Source organism: Propithecus coquereli, unplaced genomic scaffold, assembly GCF_000956105.1.
Source record: "Propithecus coquereli isolate 6110/MARCELLA unplaced genomic scaffold, Pcoq_1.0 Scaffold213, whole genome shotgun sequence".
Classification (NCBI taxonomy): Eukaryota; Metazoa; Chordata; class Mammalia; order Primates; family Indriidae; genus Propithecus; species Propithecus coquereli.
The window spans coordinates 1,532,436-1,556,059 of NW_012146412.1; the positions used below are offsets into that span (position 1 = coordinate 1,532,436).

General features: G+C 36.2%; 1 protein-coding gene across 2 annotated transcripts in view; it reads right to left on the minus strand.

Annotated features, from left to right (window-relative positions):
* Positions 1–4,077: 4,077 nt before the first annotated feature.
* KLHL5 (kelch-like family member 5) overlaps positions 4,078–23,624 on the minus strand; it is a 52,885-nt gene continuing 33,338 nt past the window's right edge. Inside the window, exons 7-11 of one of the 2 annotated variants that reach the window (XM_012644516.1) lie at positions 17,528–17,752; positions 16,542–16,704; positions 11,310–11,522; positions 9,136–9,307; positions 4,078–5,288 (exon numbers count right to left, since the gene is read on the minus strand). In XM_012644516.1, the coding sequence (XP_012499970.1) occupies positions 5,232–5,288; positions 9,136–9,307; positions 11,310–11,522; positions 16,542–16,704; positions 17,528–17,752 (830 nt within the window). In that variant the 3' untranslated portion in view covers positions 4,078–5,231. The remainder of the gene's footprint in view (positions 5,289–9,135; positions 9,308–11,309; positions 11,523–16,541; positions 16,705–17,527; positions 17,753–23,624) is intronic. The other variant, XM_012644517.1, reaches the window with a different exon arrangement.

Sequence of the window (23,624 nt, forward strand, 5' to 3'; positions counted from 1 at the left end):
CGCGCCCGGCCTATTTTAATCTTTAAGTAGGGTTTGAAGCAAGGGTCCAACTCTATTCTTTTGCATTGAATATCCAGTTATTTTAGCACTATTTGTTGAAAGACTATTCTTTCTCCTTTGAATGGTCTTGCACACTTGTCGAAAATCAATTGACCAGTGTATTGACATAATTTATTTCTGGACTCTCTATTATATTGGTCTATATGGTTATTTTTATACCAGCACCACAATGTTTTGATTAATGTAACTTTGCAGTACAATTTGAAATTGGAAAATGTGAGTCCTTCAACTTTTTTGTTCTCATTCAAGATTGTTTTGGCTCTTTTGGGTAACTTGCAATTCCATATGCATTTGAGAATCTTTTCCCTTTCTGCAGAAGGGCTATTGGGATTTTTTTTTTTTGAGACAGAGTCTCACTCTGTTGCCCGGGCTAGAGTGCCATGGCGTCAGTCTAGCTCACAGCAACCTCAAACTCCTGGGCTGAAGCAATCCTTCTGCCTCAGCCTCCCCAGTAGCTGGACTACAGGCATGCGCCACCATACCAAGCTACTTTTCTCTATATATTTTTAGTTATCCAGCTAATTTCTTTTTGTTTTTAGTAGAGACAGGGGTCTCGCTCTTGCTCAGGCTGGTCTTGAACTCCTGACCTCGAGCGATCCTCCTGCCTCGGCCTCCCAGAGTGCTAGGATTACAGGCGTGTGCCACGACACTTAGCCAAGCTATTGGGATTTTGATGGGGACTGCATTCAATCTGTAGACTAAATTTGGGGGTAATGCCATCTTAATGATGTTAAGTCTTTCAACCTGTGAACACAGGATGTCTTCCATTTATTTAGGTCTTTTTAAATTTCTTTCAGCAATGTTTTGTATTTTTCAGGGTACAAGTCTTGCATATCCTTGGTTAAATTCATTCTTAAGTATTTTATTCTCTTTCATGTTATTGTAATGAAATTGTTTTCTAAATTTCCTTCTCGGATTTTTCTTTGCTAGTGTATAGAAATACAACTGATTTGTGTGTCTTGATCGTGCATCTGCAACATTGCTTTATTTTTTTTATTAGCTGTTTTTTGTGGATTCTTTAGGATTTTTAGTATATAAGATCATGTTGTGTGTAAATCGTTTGACGTCTTCCTTTCTATTTGGGATTCCTTTTCTTTCTTTTTCTTGCCTAACTGCTCTGGCTAGAACTTCTAGTACAACGTTGAACTGCAATAGGGAAAGCAGGCATTTTTCTGATCTCGGGGGAAGAGCTTTTTTTAATGTTTCGCCAATGTTATTAGCTATGGGTTTTACACGAATGCCTTTTATCAGGTTAAGGAAGTTCCTTTCTCTTCCTAGTTTGCTGAGTGCTTTTACCATGAAAGAGTATTGGATTTTGTCAGATGCTTTTTCTTATGAATTGAGATGATCATGCTGTTTTTTCCCCTTCATACTATTAATTTGGTGTATTATACCGACTGATGTTTCTATGTGGAACCATCTTGCATTTTTGTGATAAATCTCTCTTGGTCATGATGTATAATACTTTTAACATGCTGTTGGGGTTGGGTGCCATGGCTCAAGCCTGTAATCTTAGCACTTTGGGAGGCCGAGGTGGGGGGATCACTAGCCCAGGTGTTCAAGGCTGCAGTGAGCTGATTGCACCTGAGAATGGTCACTGCACTCCAGCATGGGCGACAGAGTGAGATCCTGCCTCTAAAAATTATAAAAAAAAAAAGACAGAAAGAAAATATGCTGTTGGATTTGGCCTTCTAGTATTTTCTTTTTTTTTTTATATCTATATTCATAAGGGATATTGGTCTGTAGTTTTGTGATGTCTTTGTCTGGCTTTGGGATTAAGGGGATGCTGGCCTTATAGAATAAGTTACAAAGTGTTCCTTCCTCTTCCATTTTTTAGAAGAGTTTGAGTTTGAGAAGGATTGGTGTTAATTCTTTATATGTTTGGTAGAGTTTACCAGTGAATCCATCTAGTCCTGAACTTTCTCTGCTGGAACATTTGTGATTATTGATTCAATCTGTTTATTTGTTATAGGTCTGCTCTGATTTTTAGTTCCTTCCTTCCTTACTTCCTCCCTCCCTCCCTCCTTCCTTCCTTCTTTTTTTTTTGTAGCGACGGGGTCTCACTCTTACTGAGGCTGGTCTTGAACTCCTGACCTCAAGCAATGCTCCTGTCTTGGCCTCCCAGAGTGCTAGAATTACAGGTGTGAATCACTGTGCCCCACCAAGAGTTTTTATTTCTTCTTGAGTCAGTTCTGGTAATTTGTGTATTTCTAATTGTCCATTTCATCTAGGTTATCTGATTTGTTCACAAAAATGCTTGTTTTTGATGAATAAATGTGTTTACAGTTACCCAAAATACCATGCAATTAATCTAAATAAAACTTGAAGTATATGTAATGTTTTATTGCATCTACTTTTCTAAAGCAAAATGCATATAAAATTCCTTAAGGAATTTAAACAAAATTTCCCCCAAATACTAAGGAACCAAAATATTGATTGGATATGACTAGTATAAATTGTATTACTAAAGAGTATAAACCCTCTTAATTTTTTTTATTAAAATAAATAATTCCTCACATAAGACGAAATCTCTCTTTTTTTACCTACAGGCAGGAATGGTAAGAGTGAAGACCCCTGAGTCAGACTGCCTTCATTTGAATCCCTGCTCTGTATAACTGATTAACCTCTACGTTCCCCAGTTTTTTCTTTTTTCTTTTTTTTTTGAGACAGAGTGTCACTCTTTTGCCCCGGCTAGAGTAAGTGCCGTGGCATCAGCCTAGCTCACAGCAACCTCAAACTCCTGGGCTCAGGCGATCCTCCTGCCTCAGCCTCCCAAGTAGCTGGGACTACAGGCATGCACCACCATGCCCGGTTAATCTTTTCTATATATTTTTAGTTGTCCGATTAATTTCTTTCTATATCTTAGTAGAGACAAGGTCTCGCTCTTGCTCAGGCTGGTTTCGAACTCCTGAGCTCAAACAATCCGCCCGCCTCGGCCTCCCAGAGTGCTAGGATTACAGGCATGAGCCACTGCGCCCGGCCCTCCCCAGTTTTCTTAACTATAAAAAACAGAGTAATAACCTCATAATAATAACCTCATAAGGTTGTCATGAGGATTCAGTGCATTGATGTATCCAAAAATCTTTGTTCCTACTTCATAATAAATCAATATTAGAAAATATTTTTCATAAGGTGGTTATTAACTGGGGTTAAAATAAAGAGTATCTAGACATCTCAATGGACAGGCTAACTGTAAAAGTCAAGGCGGCAATGTTGGATGGTGGATTCAAGAAAGAACCATATTTTTGTCTAGATTTATAAGACCCTGGACTAGGAGAGGAATGAAAGTCTTAACAAATGCCCTGTCACAAGAAAAGATGGGTCTCTGTAGTAGTATCCAAGAAAGAAGGTCCTATTGTCTACAGAACTGCATTAGAGAGGCCCTTTATCAGAGCAGGAAATCCCACAAAAGCAAGCAAGGTCCTTGGAGAGAAGAACCAGTTCTTTTACTTTAACCTAAGTCTGGTTTCCATTGTGGGCCACAGGGAACCAAAGAATGGATAATCAGAGTTCCAAATAATGATCACAAGGCCCAAGCCTCCACAAGGAGGTAACAATGTATTGTTTCTGTTTTTGAAATTTTTGTTTTTGAAATTGTGCTATTTCTTACACCTTTCCTCTTCTTCCTTTCATTCTCCTAAATGCATAAATATACTCCACAGCTAATCTCTCCTTGTCAGGAAAATAATTCATATACACAGTATAATGAAAATATAAAATATTAATATATGACAAATCACACTCACCATTATTGTCTTAGTGACACCAGTGAAATGATTACAGGATTTGTTTTGGGAAACAGAAGTACTCACTTTCTTGGGTTCCAAGATAGAAACATTTTATGTTCATTCAAAATCAGTTGATTTAAAAAAAAAAAAGATTTGTTTCAATTTTTAAAGACAGCAACTAAATAAAGGCTGCCCTGATATAAAATATAATAACACATTAACCACAATATCGTATTTTAAAAGATGAGAATTTAGTTTATACTCATTTTACATTAAGATATAAGTTAATGACTTTTACCTTGTAGGATTTATCACAAAATGTTACTGCCCAGCGTATTTTTGCAAACAGTAATAATTCGCTGAGAGTATTAACATTCACATATGTAATGAGAGTTTACAAATGTACAAAACTTTGGGTAACAAACACTTTAAACTTATTTTTCAAACATTCAATAAGCCCATTCCCCCAAAGCTGATTACAAAGAAGCACAACGGGTTATTAACTGTGGCAAAACCTAAGAAACCAGGCAGGGGAGGCAAATATAAACTTGAGACTGTAAGAAAATCCGAACAATTTTGTCAATATCAAAAGACAAAATCAAAACATCTTTTATAATATAAAACAAATCCATACAATACTAATTAGGTGAAAGAACATTATAGGGTATATAACATTTATTTTCTCTACACAAATTTGCATATCTTAAATTTAATGCAAGATACCATGTGTCAATTTCAATTTTAGAATATCATGACATAGTTCTTGGTGAATCTAGGTGTAATGGAATGAATACTTAAATAGACCCTAAAGAGCATATCAAGTTTTTATTTGGTTATTGTTGTTTTTAACTTTAATGTTTTTCTTTATTCATTGGACTAAGTCAATTTTAGAAACAAAATCCACAACCAAAGCACATATAATGTAGCTGTTTCTGAAAAAACTAAATAGTACAGTCTTTAGTATGTCATTAAAATAGTGGTTGTCGTTAAACAAACAAGCAAACAAACAAAAATTACTGCAATTCATGTATGATAAACTTACAAAGCAACATTTTACAAGTTTTATCTGGTGTGTTTTCACTGTAATAAAATAAATCAGGATAATGTGAGTAAAAGGTGCTTGACTATGAATAAACGAAGTCCCCAGTTAGCACTGGGTAATGTTTCAGAGCAGTGCATTTGTCCTCAGATTTTATATCAGGGACGTACGGTATGTCCCAATCCACCAGCTGTAGTGTTAATTTACTAAGAAATGAAAGTATTTAATCCTGGTCCATCCACTTCTTTCTCCCTAGTTTTGACAACCTTCACTTTGAGATCAGGCACTTTGTGCCCAGGAATGTGGCATTGTACATGTACTAAAAGTGTATCCACTGATAGTAGAATAATTGTACTAAATTAATAAAGGAAGAGGATATCTTCATTTAGAAAACAAAGCATGAATTATAATTTTACAGTCACAACACAAGCCCCAGCTCTTCCTAGGCACAGTGGAGCAACCTAAAAAAAAAAACAAAGAGATATGTGTTGGATTTGTAGGTAAAAACGTTGATCATCCCACACCAGTTGGTGTATAATATTGAAACAATCTGTACTTATTGGCGAAGGGCTGCTGCCCTGACCACCTGTTGCCCCAGCCCTGCTGCTCGCCTGGTCCCTTATCCAAGACACCCCTTCCAGTCAAAGTTTCATAAACTAAATTGTTGGGGTATATCATGATTATGTAGCATTCACTCCTCGTTGAAGGTGAATTTTTTAATAGCTCAAGAATGAGTCTACATGAAACACTATATTTTGGCCAAAATGATGTATAATATGGATATAAAGAAATGCTGAACATTTAAAGTAACTTTGTGACCAATATGGAGAAAATACCAAGTGTTACCAAGAGAGGTCCTCTAACAGCCATGCTATCTCAGAGATAGTACACAAAATACACTGAATGCCTGGGGATCTGCTTATTCCAGAGGAACCGTAACTTCACATTATTGACTGCCTTCTACATGTATGACTGAAAACTCTAAGCCCATTCTACTGCTTTTTAGCAGAGTAAATATTTATTTACTACACATATAACTGCCACCCATCCAACTCCCTAGGAGTAGAAACCAACCTGGTGAAGGGGCTCTGCGACAGTGAGATGGAAGTGTGTGTATGGTGGGGAGGGGAGAGGGAGAGAAGGTTGCTAGGGGAAGGAATATAATCTTCATTTATGATAAGGAACAATTCTTTAAAAAAAAAAGTCAAGTGAAATATTTAAGTACTGTAAACACTGGGCAATTCATAGTGGAAATAAAAGTGTGGACAAGGATAGTTTTTGAAGAACTACTCTGAATATAATAAGAATCTATGTGTTTGACCCAAGAGAGTTAAAATGTTAGCATGGGGAGGGGGGGAGACGAATGCAAAGTACTAAGAAAGTTTGCTTTGTACTTACATATGTTAAGGTGTGTGCTAGAGTATTTTTTGTCAAATCCACAATAACTTCCTAATCAGTTTGACCTCCCAGACAAATGAATAGATTTTAAGAACAGACCAGACTTCAATTTTAAGGGAATTCTCAGTTACTTTCCCCTTGGTTCAGTTATTTTGATCATTGTTTACCTCTTTGACCAATCAAATAACTTATGTTAAAACCTTATCTATTTACAGTATGGTAGAAGTAACCTCTAAATCATTTAAATCAAAATGTCAGTTTGCAATATGCAGCTTTTCTCAAATCACCCAAGACACAGTTTCTACATTGTCAATAGCTGACATTGTCATGACAACTGGCTAGAAAGTGTAGCTTAGAGAATTTACTAAATGCAGTGCAGTCACCTCCTGCTTTGGGTCAAGGCTGGTAGTGAGGTGGGTGGTGGCTTTCTAATCTCATTTCAGTCCCTATACAAATGTCCTCTTGTCCATTTGTCAGAGCATTGAAAGGAAAACATTTTTCAGATAATACGGTTGTAAGTTCACGTCTTTAGATGCTTTAATATAGTAATATAGATGGCATGCAAACAAAATAGCTATGTGGTCACAGATAATTAATTTTGATACAGAGTGATTTAGCATAAAGTATTAATTATCTGTAATAACAAGTCTCAAATATGGGCCGACAGAGTTTCTTAAATCTGCCCTAAGGGCTTCAAATCAAACATATCTCAGAAAAAGAGATTCTTCTCTCTTTTTGGGCTCCTTGGTCGTCATTCACAACTACTTTTGCCATAGTGGGAAACTGACAGTAGGCAATCATGTAATTTCTAATGAAATCCTGTAGCTGTAACGCAAGCCCTTCCTCCCTTCACCCAATCATCTAGCTTCCTTAGGATATAGGATCAAGGTTATACAATCCAAGTCCTTTTCCTACCTTTCTCTTCCCTTAAAAACTTCCTATATCTTTCTACATTCATATTCTCATTTCTCTCTCAAACCTTTGAGCATAAGAGCTTTCCTGCAGTCTGAGGATGACCAGGCTTTGCTCTTAATTTTGTTTCTGGCCCCTTTTTCAGGAAGGTGCCCTTCTGTTTTGCTTCTTTCTTTCTAGTATCTGGAATTTCTCTCTATCCTCTTGTTATCTCTAGTGTAAAAAAAACCCTTGGCTCAAATTCTGACTCCACCATTTATTTGCTATGTAGCCTTGGATTAGCTATTTAAATTCTCAGAATCTCAAACTCGTCAGCCTGTACAACGGGGAAATATTAATAATAGTACTTGCCTTATACAATTGTTAGGAACATAAGTAAATTATTTGACGCTTAGAACAGAGCCTGGTATATAAGATGTGCTCAATAAATGTTAACTTTCTATCATCATCATTTTAAAATTGTATGCCCCTCCTGCTTTCACATATTTTTCTTCTCTTTACTTTTTAAACTGGGTGCTGGTTTCTGTTTTTATCAGATTCTCAGACGGCCCCAAAACTTCACGAATAATAAATCATCTTCATTCTTCCTTATACTGTTGAAACTCCTGCTCCTCCCTTTAAATGCTCTGTTCCAATACCTTCTAAGAACCTCTCTAATCATTCCTTTGCTGTTTTCCTCAGAGGCCACACCTCCCAGCCCAACCAGGAAGTATGCATACATAAAGAAAGACTGACAGGAGTCGGTAATGTCTCTCAAATCCATCTAAATTTAACACTTCAAGCCTTGTAACTGAAGCAATCTTCTAAATGTTTTCCTTCTATCCACCTTTCTATCCGTGACCCCCATTGCGTCACTTTCTTGGCTGAAAGTCTCTGCGGGCTTCTCATTGCCGAACTCTTCTCAGATCTCCACTCTGACCCCAACCTTCCTCTCCAATAAGAACTGCTCTTCCCAAGCATGGATCCTTCAAACCAGCCAAACCTCCTCAATATGTCTTGCAGATTTCTGCTTCAGTGACATTTCTTGCCTGTTTTCTCACACAATTTCTCCTTTCTTCCTAAACTTTTTAAATTAGATCAATTCACTAGGGTTTAGTTTAAGTCCTTCCTCCTCACTACCACTTTCTTTTTTCTGTTTGATTTCCTATACCACTCACTGCTTATCCCGTGGGACACTGAATACCAAATGCCTCGTCTCGTGGGTTCTCCCCTCACACGTGTAGATCTTACTTACCTAAGAAGTTAAGTACCAAGACAGCAGAACTTCTCATAAGTTTTATTTTCTTGACAATACTTACCATTGTTCCTGAATATAAGAAAACCCTGGCTCAGCTAAACATTTATTGAGTGTCTTTTATGTACCAGATACTGAATTAGGTATACAAGCACACAACTACTGATTCGGTTCTCAGTGATGATGGAAGCAAAGATCTCAAAAGGTCATTTTTAGAAGTGCTGGGCCCTCCTAGAAATAGATACGGTTGGAATCTTTCTGTTAATAAGCTTGCCAGGTCAAATGTCTTACTTTTAATGTAATTTTGGGTTGCCATTTTATTAGGTTATGACCAGAAATTTAATCTGTTCTCAAATATCAATGGCTTGAGTATTTAAAAATTATGGCTCATATAGGGTAAGTTGTTCAAATTTTTCTGACTACTACCTTTGTTTCTTATTTTCCACAATCTTCCCTACCTTTTTTATAGCCCTTTGTGGTCCTGTCAGCTCTAACCATGCTAGAACATTCTACCAAGCAAATGGTGGCAGGGCAATCAATAATTTCTCTGAGTATTAACTTACACTTCAAAGGTTATTTTTGATCTTTATTATGTTATAAAATTAAACATTGCCACTTGTCTTTTCACATTTAATCAAGAGGTGCCTTTATCATATATATGCTCATATTTCAATATTGGACAAAACTGAGAGGGTCTGTTTTACCAAAAGAATCATCTTAATAAAAAGAGAGTAAGTGTAATAATGAAAAAGGAAATGCCATACCTGGGTCCACTCATTTGTCTGGGGATCATAAGCCTCCACTGTATTCAGGTAGGTCTGACCATCATAACCCCCAACCGCATACAATTTGTCACCAAGTAAACAGACCCCCACTGCATCTCGGCTGATGCTCATAGACGCTACTGCAGTCCACATGTCTGTTTTGGGATCATATCTGCAAGAAAATTTGAGAACTGGAGCTGACATTATTCTCAAAATATTTTATATAAGGACAGTTTTGTGCTTCGAGTCCATCTTCTGTCTTATTATCTGCCATGTAAATAAAATACATTTGAACATATTTTAGAGAAGAATATTAATATTTTCCCCAAAACTTGTAACTTACAGTATTATAGATTCATTTAGCAGATGTATAACACTTAAAAGGAGCTAATGTAAATACTGAAAACCGCTTGCAGGCTTTAGATTGCCTATTGAAAATTTGAGGAAATCAATGTGTTAAGCTCTATGTAAGATGACTTACAACCTCAATCATTGTAGCTATCCATTTTTGGACATTTTTGTTCCATTCATGGGGTGTCTTAACTAGAAGTACCCAAAGTTGTCTATCTAAGAGCAGATACATCATGCTAAGATGACCTATATTGCTTCTAATACCTCCTGTATCAATGAATAACTTTTCACTGGGTGTAGAACTACAGTAAGCCCATAATTTACGGGGCAAAGTGTATAAAGACTTCCATAGTCCTTTCCTGGATTCTAACATATAACAAGCATGGGCTGAATTTTTTCCCCCACAATACAGGTGAAATACAGGTATAACTTTCCTGCTTTGTCAAAAAACAACCATCAAGTCTTATTATTATTATTTCACAGAAAGTGCTTGCTATGATTGGGATGTGGTTTGTCCCCACCAAAACTCATGTTGAAATTTAACTGCCAATGTAACAGCGCTGGGAGGTGGGGCCTTTAAGAGCTGATTAGGTTGATAAAATGGATTAATATTCTTCTCAAGAGACTGGGCTAGTTCTTGCAGGAGTAGATTAGTTTCTGCAAGAGCAGGCTGTTACGAAGTGAAGTTGCCACTCATGTTTTACCTTTTCGCACGCCCACTTTCCCTTCCCTTTCTCCACCACGTATGACACAGCGAGAGGCCCTCACCAGAAGCTACCAGATGGGGCCACGCAAACTTGAACTTCCCTTTCTTTGTAAATTACCCAGTCTCAGATATTCTGTTATAGCAATAGGAAACGGACTAAGACAGCACTCATTAGTCATAAACCTTAATTTTACTTTTTATCCTTCTTCTAGTCATTTACAACTTATTAAATACAACACAGTAATCTTTAAAAAATCTGATCACGTCCAACACATGCACACGCCTGTGCACACACATTAACTCCCTATTCCTTTTTACAATCCAAAATCCTTCATAATTCCTCAAGACTCATGATCTGCCCCACCCCACTGGCTCTGCCTCCTTTCCTGCCACTCTCTCCATCCCTCTTTGTTCTCCAGCCTTAATGGCTGCCTTTCAGTTTCCTGTATGAACCACATTCCTTTGCGCTTTGGAATGTTCAGACAAGCTCCTATTAATTGTTCCTCTTAAATCCATTCAATTCTCTCCAGTGCTTGCACTAGATTGAACATAATAGGTGGGAACCTGACCTACCATCCAAATCTTCCACTGCTAATAAGGCTAGTAAGGCTCTCTACCTGGCCCCATACTTGAGTTTCATGAGGTCAGTATGGATGACTTGTTTAAACTTTTAAGGTTTTATATTATTTCATTTTATATCAAAACGTATCAGAAATGTCCCTATCCTTTTCACTTATTTAGCCTATGGCCTCTATGTCATTTTGTCTGAAATCCGTCATGTTCCTTTTCTTATTAGGTTCAGTGTCCAGTATAAAACAGGTGCACGATAAATGTTTGTCATATAATTTAACTAATAAATTATGCAGTCAATTATATGGTCAAGTTTAAGTAAGTGGGCAATAATATGATGAAAGAAGAATCTGAGAAGGCTGTCAGGAGACAGAGGAGAGATGGCCAGACCCGACAACCCAATGTTTACAGAGCTCCTGGAGAACTGCCTTGCATGTGGTGAATGCTCAAGGAAGAGGTATTAATTTGTCTGGAAGCAACAAGAGATTTATATTTGGTGTGTGTTTTTTTTTTTTTTTGGTTCTAGTTTTCCTTCACAGAAAATTACCTCTCCACACAGTCTGACAGTCTGGAAGTCAAGTTGGACGCGGGAGCATCATGTCCTCCGATAGCATACAGCAAGCCATTCCAGGTTGTTACTCCGACACCACCTCTCCTTTTTGACATCTGTGCACACAGTGTCCATTTATTAGTATGAGGATCAAAACATTCTACTGATTTGAGACAAGAACTTCCATCACGACCACCAACTGCATAGAGCCTGTAAAAAGAACAAATGAAATGATAAACAAGAAATTGTGCTGTTACTACACTTAGGACAAAGAGGCTGTTCTTAGGGTATTTCATTGCATTTAAGGTGTCATCCATTATAAGACACATTGTCAATTATATGTGCCATTAAGAAAGAAGATATGCTACCAATTAAATGACACATGTATATATCATATATCACTCCGTGTATAAATGAAAAAGAAAACATAAACTGCACAGACAGGCAGTGACAACTAATTCACAGCTGCTATACGTTTGACAAGGTACCTTGACTGCAAGATGCACTGCAATTCTAGAGATGTTAAAATGTGTCTTAGGGCTGGGTACAGTGGCTCCATGCCTGTAATCCCAGGACTTTGGGAGCCTGAGGTGGGAGGATCACTTGAGGTCAGAAGTTCGAGACCAGCCTGGACAACATAGTGAGACCCTGTCTCTACAAAAATAAAAAAATTAGCCAGGCATAGTAGTACACCCCTCTAGTCCCACCTACTTGTGAGCCAAGGCTGGAGGCTCATTTGAGTCCAGGACTTTGAGATTATAGTGAGCTATGATTGTGCCAATGCACTCTAGCGTGGGTGACAGAGCAACACTCTGTCTCAAAAAAAAAAAAAGGTCTTAGAATACATAAAATATGGTGTATAAATATACCATGACTTGTTTTTTTAAATAGCTAAGATAGGACTTAGTTACAAAGGAAAGAAACTAACCTTCTCTGAGCACTTGCCATAGGCTAGGCACTTTACATGTACTAATTTAATCATAATGATGCTGTGAGAAACCATTTGTATCCCTGTTTCACAGGCGAAGAAACAGGGGTTCACAGAGATGAAGAAACTGGCAGAGGGTCACCCAGTAATAAGCAGAATCAGAACATGTAGTTGTATTAAGGAGCAGTTGTATAGTCAATAGCCATCTGGAATGTGCTTGTAATAGTAAAATAGAAGAATAAAAGTTAAGCTTAAACCAATGGCATTAAAATGCATATTTATTATATATGTACAGTGGTCCTTCATTAATTTAAGTTACTGCAGAAAAGGATATTAAGTTACCTAAATTAAATATAGTATGTGAATGGCCTAAATGCTGCCTGGATGAATTTAAATTCATTATCAATCAATATGCTGCACTACTTTAAAATAGTCTTTTACTCTGAACCTAAAATACATTCAAAATATTTGGATATAATTCTTTTTATTAAGCACAAAATCTTTTGTACTTATTGTTCATTTGGGAAACTCTTTATAGATATTTTTCTATTAGTTTTTGAAAGAGTAGATTTACTTCATTACTTGTCCAAACATCATACATTTTAAATTTACAGATGTCTAATATTTAAATACTAAGTTTAAATATTTTTTGATTGTTTCTCAAGAAAAAATATTTGAACTATACCAAATTTCTGCCCATTTAAACTCTAAGTATTTATATTTGGATAAATTTACATATTTTAAAGACAGGTTTCATAAAATATGCTACTATGTTACTCAAACTGGTTCTTAAACAATAAGATGACCATATCTTAAATAGCAACATGTGGTTATAGCAATATCTTGGTCTAAACCTAAACTGTATTAAGTTTTTTGAAACTTTTACCTGTTACTGAAATTTATTTGAAACTTTTATCTGTTAAAATTTTTTATCTCTTAAAAACTACTTGTTTGTGTTACTGTTCTTAATATTAAACTATTCTCATCTTCAATTAATACTTGGTAGAATAATTATCTGAATAAGAATCACAGAATATTAGAAGGCTTCAACAATTAGGGGACAGCAATAATTAAAAATAATTTACATATGGCACACGCACATGCGCGCGCACACACACTACGATAGGGTTCAAGGCATTCCACCTTCTTAACAGTGAATTCATGGGTCTTCACTGTGAAAAGTGGTATAGTATAGTGATTAAGAGCATGAACTCTAGAACCAGATTCTCTGGGTTTGAATCCTGGTTCTATCACAGACTAGCTTTGATTATAGACAAGTTATTTAGCCTCCATCTGAATTTTATCACCTATAAGCCCTACATCATACATGGGATTATTGATAGCTAAATTTAAAGTACCACAGTGCCTATTGTGTGGTAAGCATGGTATAAGCATTTAAAGAGAAAAATTAATTTTGTCTCTATTTGTGTTCTTTTAGAAAATAGCAGTTTTAGGAGATCTTAAGTGTACAAACAACATTTATACTGAGCTAGTATTAAGGATTAAAGTGTATTGGTAACACTTCCTGAAGAATCACTATCTCGAGTAATGATTTTCCAACTGTGTTCTAAGAATAGGATTCTGTTTGAGAGGGTCTCAAAAATGGTTCATTTGAAATTCAAGTTTTTAAAAGTATTTTTCATTTTTTAAAGTATCACCTGGCTCAATTAAATGTCATGCAAGACTCAGAACTCATCTCTCTTCCCCACAGTAGTATCTATTACAATAAAAAGAGAAATATTATGTCAATGTGTGATAGTATTATATATATTAATAAAAATAAGATTTAGATCTTGCCCAAGTTTAAAGTTATGATCAAGAATGCAAGTAGTTGGTAGATATTGTTGAGACTCAACTTAGAAAAAGATTTCTTACTACTTTTAAACTACCTGGGCAATTTAACAAAAGAGTTTCCTCAGATTCCAATTAAATCGCTGTAGTAGTTAAAATAACTTACCATTCAGCCTCTTATCTGTGAATCAAGATTTTCTTCATATTGGACAATTGAAACAAAACATAGAAATAAGCTAGGTGTTCTTGAAAACAGACTTATTCTTCTAGAAATGATTTTTATAATAAGTAAATATTATAAACAAGCTTATAATAAATTTAAAATAAGTTTAGAATAAACTTGAACTTCTATCTGCCTTAAATATTGATTTGGTTTTTGGTAAGATTTCATTTGAAAGAGATTCTACTGCTAAAAATATTTGCCAGCCAGTAGCTTAAAGGCAGCCTGAGCAATTGGGCATCTAAATAAAGCTGCTTTCTGTCAAATGTGACAGAAAGAAAAATTTTAACACTTTGAAAATTCTAAGACACAGAATGTGAACTCAGAAAACACAGAAATAGTTTTTCCCTAAAGAAACAACTATATTTTGCTTCAGCAAACATTGTAAAATAAGTTAAAATAACAAAAAACAGTAGTTAATGTAGGCTTTTTATAGATTAAAAAACGGAGGCACAGAGAAATGAATTGTTCCAAATCACAAAGCAACGGCATAGACAAGATGCATCATTAATTTTTTTCAGTCAATTGCATGATTGTTTTCAACTAACAACATAGTTTCTATTTATTGCAGATACTTTAGATATACTATATTTTCAAATTAAATGTCTTTTTTTTGTAAATAAAGTTTTATTAGAGCACAGTCCCACCTAATTTATTTACATATATTTTTTTTTTCAAATTAAATGTCTTAATATTTAGTAGATTAGAGAGCCTTACCTTCTGATATGATTATTAGGCTATCCAGAATTAGACTGAAAGTACTTTAGGGGAGTTAAAGACTGAAATATTTATTTCTCATTACAGGGCAAGAAAAGGTAAGAAAGTAAGACATTTCTGTGTCTACAAGTCCAAGCTATAGTAGGTCAGGAAATCAGGTTTTAGAGAAGTTATTCTTTTGTATTCTATTAGAAATAAAGGCTAAGAAATACACCACTGAACAAACCAAAGAATCAAAACCAAGAAGATACTATTTTGTTTTCTTTCCTTTTTCTCATTTACTAGATTCTTTGATGGCTGATTCTTTTATCAAAGAGTTAGGAAAGATAAATAGTGGCGAATTCTGAAGTTATTTCTTTAGCTAAAACAAATGAGGGGAGGAGTATGAGATCAGATACATCTAAGAAATGATTTCCCTTTATCTATATTGTCACTTGTAATAGTGCTAAAACAACAAAAAGTAGAACATAACTAATAGGTCCTGAGGAAAAAAGATCCTAAGTCATAAAATACAAAACATTTCACTAATATTTTATCATTTTTCTTATAATAATAACACAATTCTATAAATGATTTTTTTTTTTTTTTTTGACAGGGTCTGTCACCCCAGGTAGAGTGCAGTGGCATCATCGTAGCTCACAGCAACCTCAAAACTCCTGGGTTCAAGCGATCCTCCTGCCTCAGCCTCCCAAGTAGCTGGGGCTATGGTGTGTACCACCGCACACGGCTAATTTTTTTCATTTTTTGAAGAGACAGAGTCTTGCTATTACTCAGGCTGGTCTCAAATCCTGGCCTAAATTGTTCTTCCCTCCTCATCCTCCCAGAGTGCTAGGATTACAGGGGTGAGCCACTGTGCCTGGCCTACAAATAATTTTAAGTCTCTATTTTAACCTTGATTCCTTCTTCTAACTGGAAATGATGATAAAGCATTTTAAGTAAGCGAAAGCTACCCAACAAAAAACTTTTCTTTAACAACCATGGAGGGCTTCATTCTATGGAAGAAGAAAGGGCTCAAAAAGATACATATTTAATCTCTGAGTAACCCACAGCTATTGGTAATGGCTCTACCTAAATCTGTTTACTCAGAGCAGACAAGAGGCAAGACAGCACCTCTTTTAAAATTCATTCTAGTTTTCACCAGTTTACCACGATAAGAAAGAAGAGAAGTAAAAATAAGGATAAGTCAATAGAAAGGATGGAAGGAATCTTTAGGGAAACATTGAGAGAGACTATACTATTTTTAAAAGACCACATATACTTTTAAATATTATATAGGTAATAAACTTTTAAAGGTATATAAACCACCAGATCTTTTGCTTATTAATATTGGATATTTATATAAAATTTCTTCACTCAAAATAACTAGAAATGTATAGTATACACACATTAGAATGAAATGAAAGCCTAACATTGAACTGTTTATATTTAGAACTATTATAAAAAGAGACATTATTTTTAAAGTTTCTTCAAATCACTCCAAGTATTTCTCAATGTGTATCTTTAAGTTGGAAGTGATATAGCTTGATAAACTTGGTATATTGCATTTTAAATGGAACTTTAAATATTTCCTTACTTTCCACTCAGTACTGCCACACCTACTGTGCTCCTGGGGGTGGACATAGTGGCGACAAAATTCCACTGGCGAGCCTGAGGGTCCCATCTTTCTACTGTATTCAGATAGCTCCAGCCATCATGTCCCCCGACGGCATACATGGGACCTTCCAGTACAGCCACACCTAAGAGGAGACAGGAAAGAAGTAATGACTTCAGATTTGCTGCTAAGTCTTACCACATTTTAACTGAAATATGAGTACAATAATCCTTAAACATACAAATTAAACCAAGCAAAAATGTATGATATAGATATTTGGCTTCCTCACTGCTTTTCTTAGTGGGTGGGTGGGGTGGAAATAGCACTGTAGTTCTGGTCTTTAAAGTTTCAGAGGCAGTATTTTAAGGTACAACAGTGGAAAATTATTTTAAAAGTACACCGGATGCATACATTGCCACTATTTAAAACATTTTTCAATAATCTGGATTTATGATATATTTGAAAAAGCATTTTTATTCCTTCTCCCTATTAATTCAAATTCATGAGATTTTACTATAGTTAGATTTGATACTTGTTGAATAAATTAACAAATAAAGCTGGTTTGGCTCCTTGGTGATGAATCATACCAATAAAGTGTGATCAGTTGGTATGATTTATCACCAGGGAGTTAAGCCAGCTTCCTTTGTTAATTAATTCAACAAATACCTACTGAGTTTCTCCTAAGTGCCAGGCACTCCACAGAACATAACAGATAAGGGCTGTGACCTCATGGACCTTATACTTTAGTCAGGAAACAGACATAAAATACATTTCAGGTGTTGATAAGTGCTAATAAAAAAAGTGGAACAGAGTAAAACACAATAGGGAGTGTGTGAAGAACGCTTGGTGACTGATTGCTACTGACTCAGCAGCAGCCACACTGGCCGCCTTCCCCCTGGTGCAGAACGTACAATGCTGTGGTTGTACGACACGCAGTACTTTGAGTGAATCTGCATAGCTACACTTACCAAGGCCATGCCTATGTGTGGACATCGGTGGCATCACACTCCAAGTTTTTGTTTTGGGGTTGTAGCACTCTACAGTATTCAAAGTCTTCAGCCCATCTCTTCCTCCCACCACATACAGTTTGTCTTCTAACACTGCAACACCGAACTGTAGCCTCCTCCCATTCATATTCGCTACAGGAGTCCACATATTTGTACGGAGATCATACTTTTCAATGCTTGTTGCTCCTTAATAGTAACATATAGAAGTTATGCAAATAAAAATCCTACCATGACTATTTTATGAAATTATATTAAATACATATAAAAGTCTAATATTATTAGCATTTATAACAATACTTTTATTATATTCCATGAAGCCCCTACCTACATCTGTGACCTTATCTCTTGCTATGCTCCAGGCCCCAGTATGGAAAGGTCAAGTGGTCAAGGATTATTTGTCAAAGGAAGCTGAGAAGCAGCACCCAGAAGTGGGAAGAAAAACAGAGGAGTTTAGTGTCATGGAAGCCAAAGGAAAAAAGTATATTGCAGGTAGGTCTGCCAACAATGTCAGGTGCTACAGAGAGGATCAAGTTAGGAGAAGACTAAAAGCCATTACTGGATTTAGCTACATGGAGGTCACTGATGACTTCAGGGAGAAGTTCCTTATTTGAGTGGGTGAGACATGACTGGGAGGTGAGGAAATGGAGACAGTGGATTGGGAACAGAGAGCATTCTTCTGAGAAGTCAGTCTGGCTGCAAATGTGAGAAGAAAGAAATTACTAAGTATGCTGAGGCCGGTTTTGTTTTGTTTTACTTCTAAAATTGGAAAACCTTGAGTTTGTATGAATTCTAATGGGAGGATCTAGTTGAGAGGAAAGAAGCTGAAAATACAGCAGATGAAAGGGTCATAATTCATAGTTTCAGGTTCCCGGGGAGGCAGGAAAGCACAGTGTGCAGAGCAAAGGCAGAGGAGCTGGCTCTCATGGGAGGAGGACTGGGGGACACATTCTATGGCAACAAGGAAGGACAAGGGCACAAGCACAGATTACGTACGTTGGGAACTATGAACGCAGGAAGTTTAGGGACTTGTTGCCTGATAGCATATATTTTCTTTTTAAGAATTCCAGAACTTTTGTACTCTTTATAAGGTGAGACCTATGAGGTTTAAAAACAAAACAAAACACCACCCCTCTAAAAACCCAACCCTCAATTATGAAGAGTTCGCTTAGAGTCCACATCTCTCTTCTAAGCTTGAGCGCTCACCTTATAGAATTACAATCACAACAAACATTTATTCTAAAGTATTTGTTACAATTAGGTCATCAGAGCACTGATACTACTGATAATCTCCTAAAATTCAGAAACAGTTTTGTTATACATATAGATATTTTCTCATATGTTGCAGTTTTTATTGTTTTTTATTTACCCCACAAAATTCTAAGTTATTTGGGATAGATACCAAATCTTTTTCCACCTCTGTATTCTTCACAGCACCAAATAGAGTTCCTTGTACATAGTAGCTGTTAAAAAATATTTTTGAATTTGAATAATCTTTATTTATAATTTTTAGCTATAGTGAGATTTTGCTCATATGCTTAGACTATTTAATATAATAGTATAGTTGATTGATCACTCTACATATGATCTTAAAATCTTCTTCCTAATCAAATAAGTGAAATCAAATAAAAACTTACTTCCATCAAATAAAAAGCTAATTATGTCTCCTCACTAATCAATTCAAAGAATATTTTTCTTTTTAAGTTATTTATTTTAGATCTAGTTTACTAAGCAGTATCATAGCCTTATGAGTTGGTAACTAAAAGTTCTCTTGCTTATTTCCAATATAATTCTTAAAACATAAAATATTAAAACATAGTCTTAAATATGTATCTTTAAACAATCCAAATATCCAAAAATAACAAAATCCTAATAATTATAAAATTCTACATAAAAGCTTGGGACTTTCCTAATTTGTGCTGAAGAATTAACCTTTAAAAAAGTAAGCCCAAATATAGTCTAACATTTTTCTTAAGTTAATATAAATATATTGGAGACAGAAATGTCTCAGGAGTTTTGCCCTGAAGGAATATGTGAACGTGTTAGTTTCCATATTGAAAGTTGTTTCACCTCAGGAGGGCATCTCTGAAAGACAGTAGCGGCTGCATCCCACAGTGGCGCCGTAATTCTCAGACCTAAGGTTTGGACTTGCTTTGTAAAGCAAGGCAGATCTGCTAGAAACTATAGGATGAGAGCTGATCAAAGAGTGGCCATCTGAACAGACAGCCACCTGTGGCTATAAGCAATTAGCCCAAGGGACAGTTCCTGCTTAAACTCCGGACTACCTGTCTCCATTCACAATAACCTGATAAAGAAAATATGGAGCCAATATATCTCTGTTTAACCCCTCTGTTAAGTGATAAATTTACCTTAGAACTTAGAAGTTAGTCTTTGAAAGATTTTGTAACCATTTGTTCACATAGAAAGAGTGAGTTAAGGGATCTGAAGAAGCCTTTTGAAAAAGTGTTAACCTAAGAGGAACTACCTGTTGTTATATAAATCTGTTACCCCTGGCAACTGATCACTGTACCTATAAATGACCATGTAAAACTTCACTCTTGGCCTCTGAGATTGACGGAGAAATCCAGGCCCCCTGAGCACCCGCTTTGCCTATAATCTTTATAAATCTATAAAACTATATCTTCATCTCTGTGTATTCTTTTATTTCCATTATTTTCCATTTTCTATTATTTTCTTATCCTTTGCAACCCTACCAAAGTGACCCGATATTTTGCTGGGAGCTTAGCTACCTCCCTGCAGTACCTATTTAGAACCATTATTAGTTTATTTGTTGGGCCCTATACTAAACATATGTATGAAGAGACCATGAGCCTAAGGATCAGACTACCATCTAACTAACACAAACTGCTCTTCTTTATAAAATATTGGGAATAAGATCAATTAAGGCCAGCAAAAGTAGCTTGAACAGGATAGGTCAGAGTATTTGATTATTAAGAAAAGACTCAGAAATAAAGTTGGTCAAGCAGCAAGCGCCAGATTACAGAAAGTCTTGAAAGCCAGAATGAAGAATTTACATCTTGTGGAGTAAGAAATGAAGATTGTTAGAGTTTTTGAGCAGAGTAATGGCATATTAACTGAAGAGTTAATGGAGCAGAGAGTATTGTCTCCAAAGTTAAAATGCTTGTTTGAATCTTGATCCCATCACTAATTAGTTGTGTGATCCTGCGAAAATTACTTTACTTCTAAGTTTTGGTATCATAATCTATAAAAGAGAGTAAGAATAACATTCAGCTCTTAGAGCTGTTATGAAGATGAAACAAATATAGGTCAAGTGCTTGCATGATGTCTGGCACATATTAACATAAGGAATGCTATTTCCCCTAAATTAACATGATTAAAATATGTAGGCTGATAGGAGGCTAACTGGAATTAGAAGGTTGGCAGTAGAAATTTGGAAGAATTAAATAAGACCCATTTAAAGGAAGACTTGGTGATTGTCAGAATTTAAGGTTTGGAAGAGAGAAAGGATGGGAAGAGAGAAAGACAGAGATAGTATTGTTTAATTTGGGTGCTTAGCATTTAGTCCCCTTCCTCTGCTTGGGTAATTTTCCACCGTATGTATGAGCCTTGATGGGAGGCAGGAACCCATCTCCCAGAAAACTGAAAAGATAAATATTATTTTCCTTGCCCCTGCAAGTGTAGGGCCCAGGACTGACCTAAAGCTAATCAACTGGATGCTTGTAGGATTTAAAAGCTGAAGCAGGTATCATGAAGAAGCATGGCAGTGGATGTACCATTGTTCCTGCCCTTTTCTCATAGCCTTCCAATAAATTCCTTATCTGTTTGTTTGTTTGTTTATTTATTTATTTAGAGACAGAGTCTTGCTCAGTCACCTCTGGGTAGAGTGTCATGGCATCAGCATAGCTCATAGCATCCTCAATCTCCTAGACTCAAGCAATCCTCCTGCCTCAGCCTTCCGAGTAGCTGGGCCTACTGGACTACATGGTGACAGGTGTTTGTCACTATGCCCAGCTAATTTTTTGTTTCTATTTTTAGTAGAGACGGGGTCTCGCTCTTGCTCAGGCTGGTCTTGAACTCCTGACCTCAAGTGATCTTCCTGCCTCAGCCTCCCAGAGTGCTAGGATTACAGGTGCAAGCCACTGCGTCCGGCCAAATTCCGTATCATTTTAAATGAGCCAGAGTTGATGTCCACTGAACTATGATTCTAAGTTCTCAAGTCTGGGAGACATGGTCAGAGAAGATTTGGACACACCAGGTTTGAGGTGAAAGCCAAACATCAAACAGATATTTTATGCAAGTTGGAAATATGAGAATGATTCATATCTTGTGAGAGTAAGATATACTTGCGAGAGTATAACATATAGATCAGTACAGCGGTAACAGTTAAAGCCTTGAAAAAGAGAGGTAAAGATGGAGGAGATGAAGAACGTTAGTAATGGTTACAAAGCCTGGCACCAGTTCTAGGCAAATATTACATACTTAATAATAAGCATTTGGAGATTATCTGGACCACGGTTTGAAACCAGTTATCTTATTTATTTCTGTGCCATTCAGCCATCAAGCCTATATCTAAGAATTTAAGCATCTACAAATACATAGCACTGTGTTGTATGTTATGTGGGATAAAACATATAATATATAGAGATCTTATAGTCTTTGCTTACATGAATCTAAAAGTTCAATAACAATACTTTCCATTAGAGCACATAATTTTTTATTCCTTAAAGATGTCACATGGGAGAGGAACGTTTAAATGTGAGTAATACATCAAGGGCTTTAGTCATATAATTAACTCCAGAGATGGCAAAGATGACCTTCCTTCTTTTGACAAATACTTATGGATGCTGTCTATGTACAAAGCACTATACGAAGCTCTGGGAATATATTAGTGAACAAAACAAACTCCTTGCTTTTCTGGAGCTTATTTTGGGGGAAGAGGTAGATAGACCATCAACACACATACCAGGTGTTATGAAGAAACATAAAGCAGAGTAAGAAGATAAAAAGTGGCAGGAAAAAGGTTAGAAAGTGGTGGGCAAGAGGTTGCTACTAAATGGTCATGGAAGGCCTCTTTGGTAAGTTGACACTTGCGAGGAGATCTGAGTGAATAAATTCTGCTGGGCACTTCAGTATCGGGGGCAGAGCTAATGTACTATCCCTGATGTGGATAAAATGTTTGGCATGTTGGAACAATGAGAAGGCCAGTGGGGCTGGGATAGGAGGATCAGGGAGGGAAGAATGAGAATGAACTGAAATCAGGGAGGTAGAAGTCAGAGGAGTATTGTCAGGGAATTGCAGATTATTATTACTGGGAATTCAGAGAAAGGAGAGACCAATGTGTACTGAGAGAGAATACAAGCAAAACTTCTAGCATAATACCTGCACCCAGTGGGCACTATGTATGGTTTTGTTGCTACTATTTTTAATGTTAGCAAGAACTGTTGTAAGAATGGAATTCTCAGATACCCTTGACCCACATTTCCCAAATGTCTGTTTTACTACATTTGCTTTTTATGTATGTATATATATGTTTGCTTTTTATGTATGTGTATATATATGTACGTATGCATGTATTTTTTTCCTGAACTGCTTAAGAGTAAGCTGCAGAAATGATGCCCTTATACCCCTAAATAGCTTTAGTGTATCTTCCTCAAAATAAGAAATTCTTTTATAAAACCAAAATATAATCTTCAAAACCCAGAAATTAACATTTATACAATGCTATTACCTAATCTATAGACCTTATTTGGATTTTATCATTTGTCTCAATTAGGTCCTTTAGAGCAAAAGACAATTCAAGATGATGCATTATAATAGTTATCATGTCTCCTTAGTCTCCTGTAATCTGGAACAATTCCTGAATCTTTTTAGTATTTCACGATATTGACATTTTTGAATACTACAGACAAGTTACTTAGAATGGCTTTCAATTTACATTTGCTTCTTTTTTTCCTCATGACTACATTGAAGTTGTACACTTTCGGCAAGAATGTGCCAGACGCGCTGCTACTTAGCCTCATTTCTGGCAACATTACCTTTGATCACGTGGCAAAGGTGCTGGGTGCCAGTTTTCTCCACT